At 54.4% G+C, this 20,018-nt stretch overlaps 1 protein-coding gene across 5 annotated transcripts in view; it reads left to right on the top strand.

The window, feature by feature from the left end:
* The window catches only part of Asap2 (ArfGAP with SH3 domain, ankyrin repeat and PH domain 2), a 152,227-nt gene that overhangs the window by 41,642 nt on the left and 90,567 nt on the right, over positions 1–20,018 (top strand). For all 5 annotated transcript variants that reach the window (XM_026397822.2, XM_026397665.2, XM_026397739.2 and 2 more), the window contains exon 2: positions 11,703–11,775. In XM_026397822.2, the coding sequence (XP_026253607.1) occupies positions 11,703–11,775 (73 nt within the window). The remainder of the gene's footprint in view (positions 1–11,702; positions 11,776–20,018) is intronic.

Genomic DNA, 20,018 nt, shown 5'->3' on the forward strand with positions numbered 1-20,018 from the left:
GAGACTGTCAGTCTCTGAAAGCAGGGACTGCGTCCCAGGGACCTCCAGTAGAGCACGAGGACTGACGGCAGGTTTTTAAAAACTGGCCCTTTCCTAGGAGGATCCTGGCTTTGTTTCCTTGGTGTGTTGGTTCTTGACTTCATTGTGGTTTACCCGGTGCAGATGAAGGAGATGGCGCGCGTGTCAGGCCAGGTGGGCGTGAGCGGGAGTTTGAGCTGAGGAGAGTGCAGGGCATCCTGGTTGTCTGTGGCTTGGAGATCTGTGCCTCGGTTCCTGTGTTGCTGTGAGAGTGCTGCCTGTGTCCCCTGCCCGTGTTGGGGTCCTGAGGGACAGCATGTGTCTGAGCGTGGTGCTGGCGGAAGCTTGTCACTCACCTGCTTGTGCTGCGAGCATGTCTGCACCCCGACTTGCGTAAGCTGTGCTCGCACGCTTCACCTCTGCCCATCTGTTTGGAGAAATCCAAGCCAGGGAATGCAGGGGATTCTTAGGCATTCCTTCCTGTCATTACCAGCTATTTATTTTTACAGTTGAAACGGGTTCATGGTCCTTGTTCACAGTAGTAAGAGCTAATCATTTACTGATTTTTTTTGTTTGTTTTTGTGAAGACTTTCAGGCTTGGTTTCTTCAAGAAAAAGGATCCGTTACATCACATATATTTGAATATAGTTGTACTATTTCCCCCTTGAAACTATGACTAAAGTGCAAACTTGTAAAGACAGGAGTTGGACAGAATTCTACATCCATAACCTCAGAGGACAAATGACTTGTCTAAGGCCACCACAGGAAGAGGTGACAAGTGGAAGCCCACCCGTCTGGCCGCGTGGCTTGGCCGGCAGCACCTGGTGAGCGGCAGCTCCCTCCGGCTGCGTGGGGAGTTGGACCTTCTAAGCAGGCAGCGTCGCAGTCTGAGAAGCAGACTGTCCTCACCTGGAGTTTCCCGTCTGGTCTTCATCGTTACCGCTCTTCCCTTTGCCCGCGGAGCCATCGCACAGCAGCGTTAAGCGTAGCCTGTTTAGGGCGCTCTGCCCTTTGGGGCCAGCAGACCCCTCTCCTGTGCCTGCTGACTGTGCCTGAGCCCCACACCCTTGAGTGATGTCCCCGAGGCATGCTCTCTGGGAGTGCAGTGTGCATCCAGGGGGGGTCCTCTGTGCAGGTGGGAGGCTTGGCCTCTTCCCTCACTTGATCATCCCGGGAGCCTTCCCTCTTGCTCTCCCAGCTGGGCCTCCAGTTCTCTTTTCATTGGATGGAAAACAGAGAAAGAAAGAACAACCATCAGGCTGAACTGTTCCTCAGGAGAGACGCTGGTCCTCGGCTGTTGCAAACCAGCAGCTCCTGCCGCCCCTGGCAGCACAGCCAGGAGCCGCCCCTGCCCGTTGTGCCCCTCCTGCCCTCACCTTGGCTCCCGCTGGCCTTGTGCCCACAGCCTCATCCTGCCTTGGCCAAGCCACCTCTCCTCGCCAGGCACCCTCAGCCTTGCCTTGTCCATGTGGACTCCCCTCAGCCTCGACTCTTGTCCCTGGCAGGTGCTGCCTGAGGGCACAGTGACCTTCATCCCGACATCTTGAGGAAAACAACAAGCAGGCCTTCTGCACCTCCTGAGGGTCCCTCGCTCTGTCCCCACCCTGTGGCTGGGCCACCGTCAGAAGTGTAGCCCCAGGGGCCCCTTCTTTCTAGGACAGGGGATGTGGCCCTAAGTGAGCTGGAGTGCAGAGGTTTCTTCCCGTGAGTGCTCCTGAGGCCCTGGTGGAGCAGCCTGCACGTGTGGGGCTGGAGGCTGGTGCTACCTTCCCGCACTCCTCCTGTGCTCCCTTGCACCCTGGGAGGGGCCAGGCTCACCTCCCTTCTGGAGTGGGCCACTGTCAGGCAGCCTGGTTGCTCTGCCCTGGGACACGTTGTCAGGGCTTCCCGCAGTCCCATCTGCAGTATTCATTATTGCCCCCTTCTAGGGATTTGGAAATTGAGGCCCAGGGGATCAAGAAATGGGTGTGTGGAGATGTGGGAGAGGAAGTGGGACTGTCTGCAGGCCTGCGGTCCCTTCTTGTTCAAGTGGCTCCACAGTGAGCAGGTCTGAGATGAGGAGAGATGCAGAATGGGTTGTCTGGTGCGGGAGGGGGCCTGGGTGGCTCCCTCACACTGCGGTCCTCCCTCCCCTACTCATCTCCCCATGTCCATCGTGGCACTATTGGAATTGGAGAGAAAGGTTCCTGCTTGGAGCTGAGATTGGGGGTGGAGAGCTGTGGACAGAGCCGGCTGGGGACTTCCATGTGGTGGAGCAGGAGAGGGCACACGACCACCCAGTGCTTTAATAGGCACCTGAGTCTCACTGGCATCCTCACCTCCTTGTTTCAGGAATGATCACTTCTACAGACGGCTTGGCTTGGTGTGGGGCCTCGGCCAGTCTGGGTTCCTTCTTGCTCTCCTCCCTCCCCATTTCCAGCTCTCCCCACACCCTGCCTTCTCTGCTCTACCACAGGGGAGTGAGGCCAGGTGTTTTGGGTGATAGATAGGAACTCAGAGGTGGAAAGCTTAGACATGGCACGACCAAAGAGAGTGGAAACTGACATCCCCCAACCCAAAAAGCCTAGGAGTAGACCTTATACCCTGAGGATGTATGCAAATCAGGACCCCTGCCTGCCTCTTACCCACTCCACTGGCTCTTGGGGAGGTTCTGAGACACAGGAATGGTTTCCCAAGCTGGCCTGGGGTGTGCCTGTGCTTCTGGTGATTGGCAGATGCCAGCAGGCTGGATGCCAGTTACATGCCATTAGGCAGCCCATTTCCCGCCAGGGCGACTGCAGTGGCCAGAGTGATGCCCTGAGCACTTTCCTGGTGAAAGGGGCGGACAGCACTCGTGGCACAGAAGTGGAGCTTCGTATGGCATTAGTTCTGGGCGGGTTAGTGGGAAGGGGTTTAAAGGAAGCGTGGGAGGGTGGGGGGTTGGAGAGGGAGTAGCCCCCAGACGCTGGAGAAAGCAGCAGCAGAGTCAAGTGGGTGGTGCCGAGTTCCCTGGCAGTGGAAGCAGAGCTGCTAGGAGACGGGCGTGGGGAGCCTTCTGGAAGCTGCCCGCCGCCTTCTTCCACTTGCTGGAGCTCTCCTACCTCTGATCCGTCCAACACCAAACACATGACCTTGGGCAAAAGGCCTGGAATGCCTTGGCCTCGAGTCGGGGAAGTGGACGGTGACTCTGCAGCCTTCGGAATGTGCGTGAGCTGGTGGACCTGGCTGCTCTCGGAGCCTCTGTTGCTGAATGGTGCTTGGCGTTGGGCTTGACTGCCCCTGCTGCTGTCATTGTAACGTAGAGGTGTCTTTTCAGGCACCGAGACAGCACATCCGAGTGGCACCGTAGGTGTGTTATCCCGGGGAGCACCTGGAGGCCTTGGGGGTCCGCCTCTCCTCCTCCCTGCAGTTCATACTGGGGCTCACACTCCGCTTCTTTAGCCCTAAATGTTAAAGGACAAGGGACGCCCCTCCTCCCGGCTGGCCCTGAGCACTCTGCCCTGCCACCTGCCCTCTGACCTTTGTGGGCATGAGCCACGGAGGCCCTCGGTTCTTTCAGGCTTTATTCACTACCATGACCAGGCCTGGGAAGTACAGGGAAGGGTGTGTTCCTAACAGCGACCTTCATGGCCACACAGCATGTCCCTGTCCCTCTGAGAGCAGAGCTCACTAAGCACTGTCAGCTAGTGAGTGCCGACTGTATGCTGGACCCTGTACATATGTGGGTGATCTTATCCCATGAAGCAGGCATTGTTCCCGATTTTCAAAAGTCAGTGAGGTGAGGTTATTCAGGGGCTGCCCAGCTCGTGAGCAGGGCCGTCCAGCTGAACCTAAAACCAGGGGTTTGTGACCCAGCCCTCTCGGAGCCACCAGCTCTGCTTTTCTCCATTTTTAATGCATTTGTTGCTTGAGACCTCTGGGTACAGTTGCAAGATGTAGTATGACGAACACATAAAACACACACACGTCAGTGGTGGACAGCAGGAAGGCGTCCATGGAGGATGGCCCCGGGGGAGTGGTGGCCACAGGGGGTAGTGCATGTGATGATGTACATCACGTGACCATGTCCCCAGATAGACCCCCATCACCACAGGAAGGAAAGTTCTCCCTCCTTCTTTTTATGTCCATTTGGGGCTCAGAAGAAAACTCAGCTGTCTCCTGTCTCCTCTCCCCTGTTTATGCTGCTGAAGTGAAGTTCATTTCCTGGGGAAATCAGCCTGGTCTGGGACCCATTGTCTTCTGGGACTGGGAAGATGCACCAGGCTGACCTCAGTCCCCGCTGAAGGTCGCCTTCCCAGCCTCTGAGCTCTGCCTCCAGCATCAGCAGGGGCCCAGGGCGGTGGCCATTGTACCCGCCGGCCTTGATGGCCTGTGTCCCACACCCGGCAGTGACCGTGGGTGCCTTCTGCTGTGGTGTCCCTCTTCTGTTCCTGATCCTCTCCTCAGGCAGCCCATTTCCTGCCTTGCGTCTGAGCTCTTCTGCTAAACTGAGGGGCAGCGCTTAGGAGGCAGAGCTCAGGAATGCCAGTGTGAGAGGCCTCTGGGTCCTCCGCGCCCCTGGGCTCCCCCTGGAGGAGGACGCCAGGCAGGCCCAGCCAGGAGCAGCTGGAGCCTTTGTGTCCTGCTGGGTGGCAGGCAGCTGTCTCACCCTGTGTGCTTCCTGTTCCCACTCCCTCCCAGCTCCTAGAAGCTTCTTTCTGTATCTGCAGGATGGGGTTTACGGGTGCAGCTGGCTGCTTGCTGCTTTCCACATGGGGTGCCGAAGGCTCTCCCATTGACCCGACGTTTAGCCTGGGAGTCACCTGTGTCTATTTGAACTCTGGGTTCATGCGGTGGGGCAGTCTTCTTCATCCTAGTAAGCGGCTGTCCCCCAGCTCGAAGGCACCTAGTTTGCATGACATTCACCTAGGGTGGGTATTTGGGGTCTCCCCCAACATTTTAAAACATTACTGAGAATGTCTTTTCAGAACCAACTTGGGGGAAAGGAGGGAGGTGTACTCAGTAGCTGGGACCAGAGGGTGAGCTGAGCTCCTCCGCCATGTCCCCAACATGAGCAGGTGCCCTGGCACCAGTGTAGCAGGGCCCTTCCTCCAGCTCCTTTTTTCAGGGTGGCCCCTGGCTGCCTGGGTGGCCACCATGGCCAGGTCCAGAGCTCTTGGGGCCAGTGCTTCGGCCCAGTGCATTGGGGTAGTGCACCTTTTTTTCAACCCATAGAACCGTTTTCTCTTTCCTCATTTATTTATCTTTAGACAGATGAATGCAGGAATGTCTCCTATGTAAATATTCCTAACAATGCCCCCAGGTGAGCCTCCTCACTGTCCTCTTGCCTCTCCTTAGGAGCCACCAACCCTTCTTGTGCTGCCTTCCAGAGGATTTTCTGGGTGTGTTTTTATACTCGGGAAGGTGCAGCGATGAGCATTTTGTCATCCCTTATTGTTTAATCTGTTCTGTGAACACGTGTTGGAGCCTGAAGGTAAACAGATCCTCGGCTCCCAGCTTGATGGGGAGGAGAGGAGAAAGGGAAACGTATAGGACACCCATGTACCTTTCCTTCACCCTAGTTTTAAAACAGTTCAAGAATAGCGTGCTCATGTGAGCAGCCATTGGAAAGTAGAGAATCATCATCATCAGCAGCAGCAGCAGCACCTGGCGCCCGGGACAGAGGCAGCCTTCTCCTGCGCCCGTGTCGGCCTGCACAGCGAGGGTGCACGTCAGCTCTCTCACCCGAGCTCTCGGCAGCACTTGTTTTTTCTTGCTTTCGCGTTGTGTGTGTGCACTGTAATGAAGCTTGTTTCCCTACATCCTAGGACAGCTATTTTTGTTTTACCAAAAAACAGCAAAAATTAACTCTCTGATGGTCCCAGCGGCTAAGAGTCTGACACTGAGGTGTTGACAAGCCACACTCCCAGAGCGGTGGGAGATGAAGACAGAATTACAAAAAAAGTTTGGTCTTTGCCTTTGGCAGAGCTGCAGTGGCTGCTTTTTGGCCTCAGTGGCAGGTTATAAAGGCGATGGCCGGCTGCATGCACAGGGCCAGGGCGCTCATGCCAACCCTGTGGCCCTGCTCTGAGGGATGCCCTGGTTCCTACCCTTGGTCTGGCCCAGGTGGGAGCAGCATCCAAGAGATGAAAAACGAAAGGGGGAGAAAAAGGAGAGAAGTATTTCTTTCCTCTTTTCCTGCCCTCGGGGTCACCTACTGTAAGGTGGATGAAGTCCTTCAGTAAAGTTGCCTGAAGCTCCCTCGCAGCTTGAGCAGCCAGTGCCTGGACAGAGCCCAGAAGATGGTGGGCAACCAGCGCTCTGGTTCTGCCGCTCCCCACGTTCTCTCTCATGGTTTAGGAATGGGACAGCAGGATTCCTAGGTGCCGTGGTCTTGTGCGTGACCAATGTGCTGGGCACTGGTTGATCCCATGAGTTTACTCCCATCTTGGCAGCACATCCTGGCTCTTCCTCCAAACTCTAGTGGATTTTAATATTTTTTTTCTACAAAGAAATGCTTTGAGTTGAATTTTTTCCCCCTTTGTGGTGCTGGACATTGAACCCAGGGCCTTGTGCATGAAAGGCAAGCTCTCTACCACATTATGTATATGTACTCGTAAAACTTAGTATTTCTTTATTTTGGTTCTGTGGCTCACACCTCGTGCACGCTAACACAAGCCCTAGTCACCACGTCTGGCCAGGGCAAGCACCATTTCCTTGCTTTCAAATTTGTAATTTAGCCGGGGGGCGGGGAAATCTATCTCCCCAAACATAAATAGCACAACCTAGTTTTGCCTATGCTTTTGAAGGTTTAGTAGGATATCACGTGTGATCTTCTGCTTTTAACATTCTGTTAAGTTCATTCATGCTCCTTGCAGGTTGCTCCTTTCCATCACTGTGTCCCTCTCTTACATGGTACACGATGGGTTTCCCATTCTACCAGTGATGGGCATTTGGGTGAGTTTGGCTGTTGTGGAGAGCATTCTGCATGTCCTTGTTCTTCCATTGTAACAGGTCTGTAAACTCTGCCCTTTGGGTTCCTCTTAGGCACATGTATGCAGCACATGGTGATTGGCTTGGACGTGTCTTGGATCTGGATTCTGAATGACACCTGCTATTCTCAGGCTTCGCTTTATTCCCAGAAGGAGGCGTGTCCGTCATGGCTCTGGCTGTACAATGAGCCCACAGGCTGCAGAGCGACTCGTTGGACACTGTCACGAATGCTCCATGCTCTCTGCAGGGCCAGATGTGTGAGGAGACTGAGCTGCCCTCCGATGTGCCCTGACTCTGTCTTGGCACATTGGCCCCGGAGCTCAGATCTGGCCGTGCTTTGTGTCTTTCATCCACTGTCTTCGGAACTGTGTTTTCCGCTTACATTGGCCTTTCTAGGATGGAGTGAGGGGACAGGCAGGTGACCACGGAGGGGGCCTACTTGCATGGCCAGGCTGGGGTGTGTAGGGAGTCCGCCCTATCCCACCTGTGCCGGCTCAAACTGGGACTCCAGTGTGCTGGGACCAACTCCCCGGGTTGGCACAGCCACCTTGTGCTGCTGGCTCCTGGCCAGAAGGAATAGGGTGGGCTGATGCTCTTGGAGAAACTTTTTGCATGGAGCTTCTGGGCCAGGGTCAGCAACATTAATATTTTGGGCTTTACGGGTGGGCCTAGAGGCAAAACTGAGGCTATTTTCTGAGTACTGAGTTATTAGAGAATGATTTTTCACAAATTTTCTTAATGAAATTCAAAACATAGCAGTGATCATGGACTATGGTTTTGGCAGTGTGGGCCTACTGAAGAGAAGAGTGGAGTTCTTCTCGAGGACATTTCTCTTCGTTGGGGTTCAGAGTGAGTCTCCCCACCACCCCATCATCACATCCAGCAGGAAATGTGTCTGCCTATAAAATCCCTCAGCCATGTGGGCTGGATTTGGCCTGTGGCCTGTGGGTTTCCCACCCCTGAGCCAGGCCAGTCCCTCTGACAGCCTGAAGGCCACCCCACGGTACAGCCTGTCATCATGAGGTGGGTCCCTCCTTGCCAGGAGGGAGGCATTGTAGGGTTCTGGGGGCCCAAGGGGAGGAGACGGACCCTCCTATGTCGTAGGGTGGTGTTGATTCTGAGCCCGTGGAAGAAAGCGAGTGGGCCGCCTGGGTGATTCCCCGGCTGAGGGGCGGCCTTCGGGTGCACCAGAGGGACCTGCAGGGACAGAGGAAGGAGGCCCTCCGGGCACCAGGTTCTGGAAGCATTGGGATGTCCTGCGTGGCAGGATTTCTTCAGGAGGTAGCAAGGCCTGAGGGGCTGGTCGTTAATGTTTCTCATCTTCATTTTTACGGAGCCTCCTCTGTGGCTGTGGGAGCACTTGAAGAGGGGGCGTGGGCAGTGCTGGGGTGGTCCTGGCCGTGGGCTCATTTCCCACCAGCCCACAGTCTCTGCTCCCTGTCCCCACTCACCATCCCCACTCATCACCATGCCCACCCCAACAGTTATTTATTTTTTTGGAGATATTCAGACACATCCCCACAGTCTTGTTTATGCAATAAATTTACCCTATAAAACTTGCTTTACAAACCGAAGGTCAGCTCGGGTCTGGCCCTGAATTACAGGGTTTGGCCGGCCTCCTTCCGCCTGCCCTGTCTGTCCTCACTGTTACTTGCTTACAGCTTTTACACGAAAATTCTGGTGCGAGTTTCAGCATTTTTTCTTTTTCCAAGTGTGAGTGGATCTGGGGGTGGTAGGTGTGTGCCAGTGGAATTAGGATCGCAGCCAAGTTGGCAAACACCTTTAGTTCATGGAGAAAATTTTGTTATTATCTCTTTAAAATTCCAGTGCTGGTTTTTGTAAATGACGGACACAGGCCTTTTCTACCACCAAGTCGTTAACAATTCCCGCTTTCCCTGGCCAGGCTTAACCTTAATTATCTGTAAGCATGCTCTGTAATGAAGGGTGTGTTCTCGAGCAGGGAGGGAATTGCCTTTCTCTCTTGCGGTTTTAGTTAAATTACTTCTGCCGCCCGCTCACCTTCACCTCCACTCCCTGCTGCACAGACTGAGCAAGAGCGGCATGAGCACTTGTCCACTCACTCCTGGGCAGGAAACGCCCCTTCCCTTCAGCTAGGTCCCAGAACCGTGTGCAGCCGTGGGTGGGGAGGGCTGTGCCCCACACACCCCCGGAGGGAGTTGCCGCAGTCCCACTTCCCTTGCTGCAGGGACCACCACCTCCTGCTCATGTGCCTCTGGGGTACCAGAGGCTGGAGACGTGGCCTTGGCTTGAGAGGCAGCTGCCCGTCTCTGGCTGGTTCTCCCGGAGTCTGCTGCCCAGCACCAGCACTTGGCACCTACTGGCTTCTGAGCTGCAGTTCCAGCCAGTCCTCTGGTCTTTGGGTAGCCTTTCCCTGAATCCCCTTCCTGCCTGACCTGGCAGCTTCCAGGTACGGTGCCCCCCGTCCCCTCCGGCTCAGGAAACATGGGGCCTGCCAACATAGAGTCTCATTCTGGGCCAGGTGTGTGGCAGGCCTTGGGAGGTGAGCAGGGGCAGTTCTGTTAGCATCTGTGTAACTTAACGTGCCAGGGGTGTGATTGCTGTCGGTCGCATGTACGTGCTCAGGAGTGGCTGCTCAGTGGGCAGGGCGGGCCTGGGGCAGAGCTCTACCACTGGGGGAAGCAGGTCTGTGTGCAGCAGGCCCTGGGCCCCTGGCTCTCGCCGGCGTGATGTTTGTGGAGGGTCTTGTCCTGGCTGGACAGTGAAGGCCACCTGGCTTAGCGCTCAGCACTTACGGGATACTCAGTGAGTTTTCTCAGCTGAAACGTGGAGTAAGCACAGGGCTAGGGGAAATGTACGGTGGGTGTCTGGCTCACCCTGGAGGGGGACATCAGGTGGCTCTGGAGGAAGGACGCCTCTGAACCAGCTTGCCAGGCCGGAGCAGAAGTCGGGGCTCAAGAGGAAGCAGGGGCAGAGTGTGAGGAGAGAGTAGTGTCCAGTGTGAGAAGCAAGAGAGGACAGCAGGTCGGGGGCTGCAGGCCGTGCTTGATGGTGGACGCTGGGTGTCTTCCCAAGCCGGCAGAGGCAGTGGGCAGCAGAGCAGGTTTTAAAACTTGCTAATAAGTTGGGACCCTGTTCCGAGGTCCTCAGGAAGTCTTTCCAGTGGCCAACCTTAGTGGTGTGCTTCTAAGCACGTGGGGTTCTCTCCCTTCCTGCCTCCCCAGCTTGTAGAACGTTGTTCAGGAACGTGGCCGAGTGGTGCTTGTAGAGAGCCCACCAGTTTGCGGGGGGTTTTGAGTTGGGCACTGCATATAGCCCGCGCACATCTGCCTGCAGCAGTGCTGTCGACAGCCGGGGCTGGGAGACAGAGGTGTGTGTCACTGCGCCAGGCTAATGCTTTGTTTTTCAATGGACATTTTTAGGTTTAGGATCCTAGCAAAATCAACCAATAGAGTTCCCACATAGCTCTGCCCCTGCACACGCACAGCGTCCCGCAGACTCCGTGGAACACGTGTGGTTGCCACCCAGAGTCCACGGTCGGCTTCGCTCCTGGTGGAGTATGTCACAATTAGAGCTGCTCTGTGTTGTAACCCTCTGTCAAATGTCTGGGGCCTTGTGATCTCTTTCCCATCTAAAATTGTCCCACTGATTATCAGCATCTGCTTTTAGCATCCAGCAAAGTCGCCGCCATTGTTGCGTTAGAACCAGGACGTAGGGTGCTGCTGTTGAAACTGGTTTGAGGGGGATCCGGGAGGCTCCGGGCTCTGAGGGGTTGCGCTGTGTTGGGAGATGGGCCGTGCCGTGTTTTATGGCCAGACGCACAGTGGGTGATGGTCACCACTGTTGTGGGGTCTGTGTTCACCACGCTGGGCTGGGCGCTCCCCACAGTACTCCAGTCAGTCGTAGCAGCAACCCTGTGCCAGGTGTCAACGTCCTGACGTACAGACACCCTCTCCCTCCCATCACACCTAAGGTCCACACTCTTGGTTCTTCTGTTGTTTAATTGGGCAACAAGGAAACGTCACCTCTAGTTTTCTGATTGCCAGCTTCGATAAGTCACTGCAGGTGCTGTTTGAGCACCTACTACGCGTAGGCTTTATATGAGCCGTATGCTGCTAGTTTGGGATAGTTGGTCTGTAACATTTGGCAGACATTAAATATATAGTGTGTCTGTTTAACCATTCAACCTTGTAAAGCAGGTATTGCTATTGCCGGCTTCTGGAAGGGCGTTGAGATGTGGGGAGGACTGGGGAGGTGCCTCCTCACAGCGAACACGTTCTTGTTTGGGTCTTTCCAGTCCCAGAGCGGTTTGCCTCCCTTGCTCCACCGCCTCTGTTGGGCAGGTCTGGTCCTGCAACGTGGCTGTCCTTGGGGCCTGCTGGTCGGAGTGCTCCATCGGGGGATGGGTTATGAATGTGGGGACAGGCACATGCCGGTATGCGGGAGAGCACTGCCAGGTGGGAGTGGTCTGACCAGAGCCACTCACTTTATGCAGAAGGGGTGTCAGGCAGGGCCGCTCACCCGCTGCAGGTGGATGAGGCTCGTGAGGAGGGGTTGGTTCTCAGTTATCGCCAACCAGACGGCTGCTCAGCGCCATTTGAAGGCCAGGCGTCTGCATCATGCTGAAGGTTTGTCCTTCAGAAACAGCCCCAGGGGCCTGGTGGCCCAGCAGGGGCCTCCAGAAGGCATCTCGTAGGGCTGCGCCCTGGTCTAAGCACAGACACATTTTCATTCACATATTCTCTGTATTTTAGGCTTTGGACGTGGACCGGATGGTTCTTTACAAAATGAAGAAATCCGTGAAAGCCATCAACATCTCTGGGTTGGGTGAGTACCCACTCTTCCCGGTTTTCTGTGTGAAGACATCGCCTCTGTCATCCCAACATCATAACCCCACCCTAACCAGCTAACAAGTGGACCCCCCCCCGAGCTGGGCTGGAGACCAGAGGCGAGCTGGGACGTCCCCTCCAGAGCACCCGTCACTGCCAGCCAGCTAATGAGCGGATGTACTTTCTTACCTCTGCTGTTTGGTTGGTGCAGTGCATCACACCAGAGGTCCCCATCCATTTCTCTCTTCCCCAGGTCTTGCCTGTCCTATTTGGAAATAAAATCAATAAATACATAATTAATTAGTCAGAGTAGTATTTGATCTGGACTTATAAACGTATTTTTTAAAGAACCCTCTGCAGTTTGGGCCTAAAGATAGCAGGCTGTGTGTACACGGTGGGTCTACTACCCAAATCCTAGGAGTGATGGAAAGAAGGTGGCAGCCTTGGGAGACTGGAGACAGTGAGGAGCCCCAGAGAGAGGGCTGATGGATTCTGGATACAAGGCTTGCCTGTGTGAGGGTGTGCGCCCGGGCCAAGGTGCAGGAGTTGGGGGCCTGGGGTGGGAGCACTCAGGGGCCTCCTTGTCTACACCATGTCTCCTTCACCCTTGTGGTGTCTTGACCAGAGTGGTGCGTGGAGCAGTGCAGGGAACACCCTCCTGAGTGGTGATGTACTCGGGGTGTGGTCCCACCCACCCCCTCAGCATAGCATGAGCACAAGCTCCAGAGGCCGCTCTCCACTCGCTCGGTCTACGATGCTCTCCCTCTCGCCCCAGAGATGCTGCTGCGTGGAGCACTGCCAGGTGAAAAGATCAGATTAACAGGAGTTGTACAAGGGCCCTACGCTGAGAGCTGCCAATCGCTGCCGACCAAAATCCCAGAAGGCCTGGGGGAGGAATGTGTGGTGCGTGGGTTGAAGGTGGTCAAGGGTCCATTCTCCCCAGATGGTCTCAGCTGCTCCTGGGCCAGTGAGAATTCAGGCAGGGGAGATGGACACGCTGATTCTGAGGGGGCTGTGGACGGTAGGGCCCTGCCTCTGACTTCTTCCTGGGTAAGGTGACGGGGAATGAAAACAGAATACTCTGCTGCTTGTGCAGAGGCTGGCCGGGTGGCCGCTGCCCATCTGTAGGAGGGACTCGTGCAACGCCCAGGTCTGGCCTGGCGCCTGGCGGTGCAGCATGTGGACAGGCACGTAAAGGGCAGAAATATCAGGAGATGGCCGTTAGAGTCAGCACCGCTGACTGATTTGCCTTTCTGACCTGTGTTCTGAGTGCGTGCCACAGACAAACTCTGTTCTTTTACCTGCCCCCGGAGCCGTTCCTGCAATGCAAACCCAGTGATGTTTAAAATCTGCTTAAAACTCAGCAGTGTTTTCTTGTCCACCTGGAAGTGAGTTTCATCCAGGACACAGGAGAGATCAGGAAGGCCTTTGGGGGCTTTGGAGCTCCCAGAACGTGGAGACAGAGCACAAGTCAACGGGTTTCTCACCTTCCAGAACAGTCCACAGGGCTTAATATGCATTTGTGGATTGTGAGAGGATGGGGTCTTGATATTTTCCCGACTCATGTGCCCCTGAAGCTGTCCCTGCCTCTTCCCATCACCCTCCCAGAGGCCTCAGGTTGTTGAGCACCGCCTGGGCCAGGCCACCTGTGCAGAGGCCCCTCCCCAGGCCTGGGTGTCCCCAGCATGTCACACCATGCCTTCTTCCCTCTGCCCACATTCCTCTGCTTGAAATGGCATTTTGCCACTGGGGAAGTTCATTCAGAGTCACGGAGCTGGTAAATGACAGGGTCGGGATGTTGACACAGCTCTTGGAACACCCAGCCTCTGTCCTTCCCAAGGTCTCTCGCATCCAGCAGGCTGGCTGTCCACCTGACCTTGGTGGGGGGGGGGGTCTTCTATTTTTGTCATCTCGCACTCATTTATTGCATCATGCCAACTTTAAGTTATTATAAGGTCATGAGTCTGGATTTTTTTAAAGTGCTGGTCCTGAAACCTTTATTTCAGAACACGTGTTGTCTACTTCAGAAAGTCACCTGAGGAAACGCTATACTTTGCCTATGATGTGGCTGACATCATTCCCGGCGCTTTTGGAAGCCTTCTCTGAAACTGCTTTTTGTAGCTCATTCTTTTGAATATATTTAGCAGAGGAATCTAAGGGTAGATTAAATTGTTTTAGAACTAGACATCAGAAGTCAGTCAGACACATTCAGCGAGGGATTAAGCTGCTGACGCCCTGGCTGGGGGTGCCCTTCAGCTGGACCGGCTCTGCTCGAGGCCAGCAGCTCCCCAGGAGCTCCCTGTGGTGCTCAGAGCGTTGGTGCTCAGCCTCCCAGGGCGACTGTCTAAGAAGAACACTTGCTCTGTGTGCCAGAGACAGTGAAAATGTGATTCAGCATTTGTACCTCGAACTGCCCTTCACCCTTTCCAGTCTCCTGTTGCTTCATTTCTGTGAGATTGGGGTGTCCTGATTTGTCCTGAGACGGCCCCATCTGACCTCTCACTCCACCCGAGGTGTCTGCTCTCCAGCCTGGGGGAGCCTGTGGTGACTTACGCCTGGCGCTTCTGCACAGCCGCACCCTGGGCTGTAAACACTCTCCCCTGCCCCAGTCACCGGGGTGGGACCTGCCAGTCCCTCCACACCCGGCTAGCTAAGACTCGATAAAGAGCTAGCCTTCTTGGACTCTCTTAAGTGGCTCAAAGTGGCACAAATTTATCTTTCAGATCTGCAGGTGAGGGCTGTGACATGGCTCTCTCTGGACCACATCAAGCCATTGTCAGGGTTCCTTCCTGGCCTCTCTCAGGGAGAGTCTGTTTCTTTGACTTGCCCAGCTTCTAGAGTCCACCTGCAGTCCTCGGCTCTTGGCCTCCTTCCATCCACAAAGCCAGCAGATGGAATCTTCCCCACACTTCACAGTCTGCTCGGGTGTCCATAGCAAACACTGTGGCCTGTGGCTTTCGCAGTCGAGTTCCTTTCTCACAGTTCTGGAGGCTGGAAGTCCCTGGTCCCAGTGTCCCTGTGTTCGTGTTCTCGGCCGGGGGGGGGGGGGGGGGTGTGTTCTCCTGGCTGCAGACAGCTGCCTTCATTCTGTGTCCTTCAGGGCAGAGAGAGAGGAAGCAAGCTCCCTGTCATTGTTCTCAGAAGGGCACAAGCCCCTTCGTGAGGCCCCCTGATGACTTCCGGATGACTTCCAGGGGCCCCGTCTCCAGAGAGCATCACAGTATGAGTCTGAGCTTCAGTATGTGAATTTGGGGAGGCACAGTTCAGTCCCACGGTGATCACTGACTCTTCCTGTCTCCTCCTTTGACATTTAAGTACCGATCACATGGGGCCTCCCGCAGATAATCAGGATAATCTCACCATTAAATCCACTTGATTGGCAGCTTTAATTCCATGTGCAGTCTCAGTTCCCCTTTGGTGGCTAGTCAGCATATTCAGTTCCCATTGACCACAATGGGGACACCCTTGTGGGGGATGGGACATTACTCTTCTATTTGACCCCCAGATAAAGGGTTCCTAATATGCAGGTAGAGTTACACTAAATACTGCTTTTAGCTGTTCTCTAGTAGTTTTGGGTCCCGGTTGATCTTCGTTCCTTGAGTAACTGCAGGGCCTTGAGGTCAAGGACCACTTCCAGGAGGCAGTGTGGTTTGTGATGAGGGGCTCATCAGTATTAGGATCCCAGAAGCCTGGATTAAAAGTTAGCAGTGCCTCTCACAAGGTCTGCAGCACTGGGAAAATGGTTTCAACTTTCTGAGCCTCAGTTTCCTCGTACGTAAAGTGGGATTGTTAATACTGGTCGCTAGAACTGATAGATCTACCTGAGAGAACGTGGAAAAGCAGAGGTCCCTACCTGGACACATGGTGGGGGTGGAAGCTGCATGTAGACTCCCCGTGTCCCCCAGGGGCTGGCACAGGGGCAGGCCAGTGCATGGTGGCTGCCCGTGGAACTCTCAGTCTCACGTTTCCTGCCTGGCTGAAGGTTCTTAGACGGGGCTTGTGGAGTAGGAGAGGTAATCTGGTGATTTTAGATGTGGGCGGAGTGTGTTGGAGCGGACCCTCTGCTAGGCGAGGATTTCTGTACATTTGTGTAGAAGGGAGTTTTGAGATGCCTTGGACCTGGGGTTGGCCCACTGACCAGCCACCTGTGTGCTCATGACCTATGAGCTCAGAGTGTGTTTACCATCTTACCAAGTACTTAAACAGTAGCCTCAGCATTGCCTCAGCCTGTAAAGCCTCGGATATTTACTTTCTGGCTTTTTAGGAAAAAGTGTGCCAATCTCTGCCTTAAAGCAGTTTCTAGAACTCTGGAGTAGAATCCCCTGGGGGTCTTGTTAAAACACCATGGCTGGACCCCACTCACAGAGTTTCTGGTTCAGCCTGTTGGGGATGGAGTCTGAGTATTTGCTAAGGGAACAGTGGCAGGGACGGAGCTGGTCTTGGAGAATGCTGCCCTGGGAAGCCCCCCTCACGCCTTAAACCTTGCGCTGGGTCAAAGAGTATCAGGGTGTCACATGCACGTACTCAGCAGCAGTTTTCTTATGCAATAGCAAGTCACTAGATTTGCTCCCAGTTTCAGAGATGACAACTTGTCAGGTGTATTTTCTGGAACATCTTAGGGACAGGTTTGTAAAAGCAGATTTATAATTTTTTGAGAAATGTTTCTACGATGATAGTTTTCCTTGCTCAGTGGACTTCTGTCTGACCTCTTAAAAAATCCAGTACATGTTTATTTAAAAACTCTTATTAGTCTGTATTTTCCAAGCTCTGTTTCAGCCCACGGTGTTTTTTCCCTGGTGGGAAGTTGAAGGTAACATTTTTCATTTGTGTTTGACACATCAGTGGGTAAAAAATTCATCTTTGTCAGGGAGGAAGCAGTGAAAGATTTTCATTTTCACTTCTCCAGAATGACTCTCTTGACACCTTGGTGCTGTGTTCCTGTGGAGAGGGAGGTCCTCTCTTCACTTGGTCTGGATGTCTTGGAGAAATCATCCTATCTTGAAATGAAAAGTACAAAGAAGGAAATGTTAATTTTCCTCAAGCTCTTGCCGTCTTCACCAGAGAAGAAAATCAGAGTTCACAACTTGGTGTTTCTTTTATTTGCAATGCTAATTAGAACATAGTAATAAAGTCAGCCTAGAATTAACCCAGAGAACTGTTTCTGTTACATGTATCCTATGACGAGAGGAGGCGAGCTCAAAAGAAATGTAGGAGAAAGTTTTATGGTACATTAAGAAGGTGCCGTATCTGGCATGATTTTCTACCTGTTGCATGAGAAACTGACTGAATCATAGTAATCTTTAGCACTTGGCAAGGAGTTGGTGACATGGGTATTCTGTTACTTTGCTGTGGCACAGAGTTTTTTGGAAAGCAGTTGGTAGTGTACATCAAGAACAGCAAACATCTCCATATGGAAGGCTGTCTGCACAGAGATGTCCACGTTGCCTCGCTGATGGCAGTGAGAAGCTGACTCAGCTGGGGTCTAGCCCCTAGGGATTAGGGTCATGAAGCAACGTCAGGAAAAATGCTTATGAGAAATCTCCAGGCAATAAAATTCAGAAGATAAAATTTATGTACATGTTTCTGTGATAAAACAAAGTAGGAGATTATGACAATGAAGAAAGTGTATCCATATTGACATTCATGAGCTTGATGGTAGAATAATAATGATGATGGTAATGAGGAGTACTCATGCTCAACGAATACACGGATTTGACCCCGTGCGGTGTGTTAGGCTCAGGCGAGGTAACTGGGGCAGCGGACCCACTGGCCCAGGGCACACGCTAGCAGGCAGCAGCTGGGGTTCCACGGGCAGCCACCATGCATTGAGTGTCCCAGGCTTACCTTGTGAGCTTTGCATGCTCAGCCTGGCATATGGCAGCAGGGGAAGAGGCTACACACTGAGAGAAGCCGAGCAGGGGGTGCGGGAGCATCCTGGATGTCATCTTCTGGAACAATGCCCAGTGGTTCTGACTGATCAGTGTGAGCTGGTTCAGGACACGTGCTGAAGGCAAGTCACAGATGGCCTCAGCAGCACCTAGAAGACCATGTCCCCATTGAGTTGTAACAGCAGCATTTTAGGAAGATCCAAAGAGCCCCGTCCTAGAAGGGATGTCTGAAGGGCTTGGGATTGGGGTTTTTGAAGGGTGTGTCTGAAGGCCTTTCTCTGGGGTGGAGAAGGCAGACGCGTTACTTGTCCCTCTGTAGAGAGCCCATTTATGAGGGAGAAGGGAACTAGGTGAGCAGCCTCAGAGGCAAGCTGGTCATTGCAAGGTCCCCTCAGTGGGTGGATGGCCCCTGTCTGTGAGGAAGCTGGAGAAGGAGGTGAAGACGTGGACCCAGTGGCCTGGGTAATGTCTCCAGTTTGAGCCTCTGAGCATGTCGCCGTCTCTGCTGGTGAAGGATGGTGACTAGGATTGGGTGGGTGACTTGGGGACTCCCATCAGCAGTGAGCAGCCTGTTCGTCATGAAAGGCTGGCAAATCTGGAGGCTGTGGCTCACAGTCTGAGTACCAGTGAGTCACACGAGGTGCCGTCTTGCTCTGGTAGGAGACTGAGGCTCACCTGGGCATGGGCATCTCCCTTGGCACATTGGGCACACGGACATGTCTTTCAGAAATGGTATGCACAGGGCTACCTGGAGAGACCGTCAGAACATCCTGTGAAAGCCAGGAGGGGAAAGAACCAGCAGTGGGGCCAAACCGCCATGCTGCCCAGGTGGGACTGTCACCCGGTGGGTTGTTTGCCTCCTGGAAACACTGGCCTGTTTCTTCATCTGTGAAGCCCAGCGGAGGTGTCCTGGGGTGGAAGATGAGCTCTCTGTGAGGTGGTGCTGGCTGTGACAGGAGGCCTTAGAGACCAGACTGTCCCTGGGGAAGAAGGCCTCGTCACACCCGGGTGGGGGGGTGTCTCGCTGCGTCTGTGCCGCGCTGAGGGCTGTCAGGAATGGGAATCGTCTCCCGGGGGGTGGGGTGCCAACCAGGGGAGACGGGCGCTGCTCCGGCCTGGATGAGCCCGTTCCTTGGCCAGCACCAGCTCTTGCCCAGCGAAGGGCTTCCATCGCTGGGTGAGTTCCTAATCACTTGGGGTCTCCTTCAAGCAAAGGTGGTTTGAACACCAGCCCCTGGGGCTTGTAGGCCCGAGGAGAGCCGACTGCTTCCCATGTGGTCTCTGGGTGCCCGCGATGCACAGCCCTGGGTGAGGAGAGCCCGGCCCCTCAGGCCCAGCGTCCTCTCCTCCTGCAGAGGCCCAGAGGGAGGAAGCTCAGAACCCGCCCTTCCCAGCCAGGGGATTCGCCACCTTCCTGGCGCAGGGGTGCTTTCCTGCCATGTGCGTTGGTGCACAGTGGGTTGTTTTTTCCTGTTTGTCTTGTGAAGTCGTGGGCAGATTCCAGGCTTTGCTCATCTGTGTGGCCTCCAAGTCCAGCTTTTAAAATGCAGATTCATTGCCCTTTAAACCTCTCAGGGCTCCCCTTTACCTGGATGGAGTCCTTCGTCACCTGGCCCTGCCTGAGCCTGCTGGCCACCACCTCTCCCCAGGGTCTGGCCACCCCAGTGCCACACATTGCAGAGTGTCATTCTGGTTGTAGCCTTTGTGTCCTTGCACGGGCTCAGTGGATTCAGTCTCTGTCGGGGCTCCCTCCTTGAGTGCAGGGCTCTGCTGTAGGAACCTTTGTCTTCACTGGGGCTGGCTGGCGATGGGTTCCACATGATCGGACTTTGTCCCTTAGTAGAATGGGTGCTTAGGGAACACAGTGGGAATACCCGGGAATGTTGGTGTTTGCCGTGCTCGGAGCCTATAACCTAGAGACAGAAGGCACAGTAGTTCATTCAGCTGGTCTCTTACTTGGCTTCTGAATGTGCCCCTGCAAGAAGCCAGAGTCCTAGAAAGGGAACTGGGGCGGTGTTAATGTATTCCTACTGACTGTAACTGTCCCTGGCAGGACAGGACCTAAAAGAGTGTACAGTGGTCATAGGCAAGAGTCAGTCCTCACCCCGACCTCGGTGGCTCCACTGCTAGCTGCCCGTGTTGGCCATAGCTGGGCGAGGTAGATCCTCTGGCAGCTGGCCAGGACTGGCGGTTTCCTGAGGACTCAAGGTCAAACGGGATGTCCTAGGAAAGTCTTCATGGAGTGGCTTTTCAGTGACATTGTGGAGTGGACAGAGCTTGGGGTGTTAGAGGAGGGAAGAACATGGCAGGTGCTGGGGCCGTGACAGTGTGGGACTGCCAGGGACTGCCCTGG

Source organism: Urocitellus parryii, chromosome 12 (genome assembly GCF_045843805.1).
Source record: "Urocitellus parryii isolate mUroPar1 chromosome 12, mUroPar1.hap1, whole genome shotgun sequence".
Classification (NCBI taxonomy): Eukaryota; Metazoa; Chordata; class Mammalia; order Rodentia; family Sciuridae; genus Urocitellus; species Urocitellus parryii.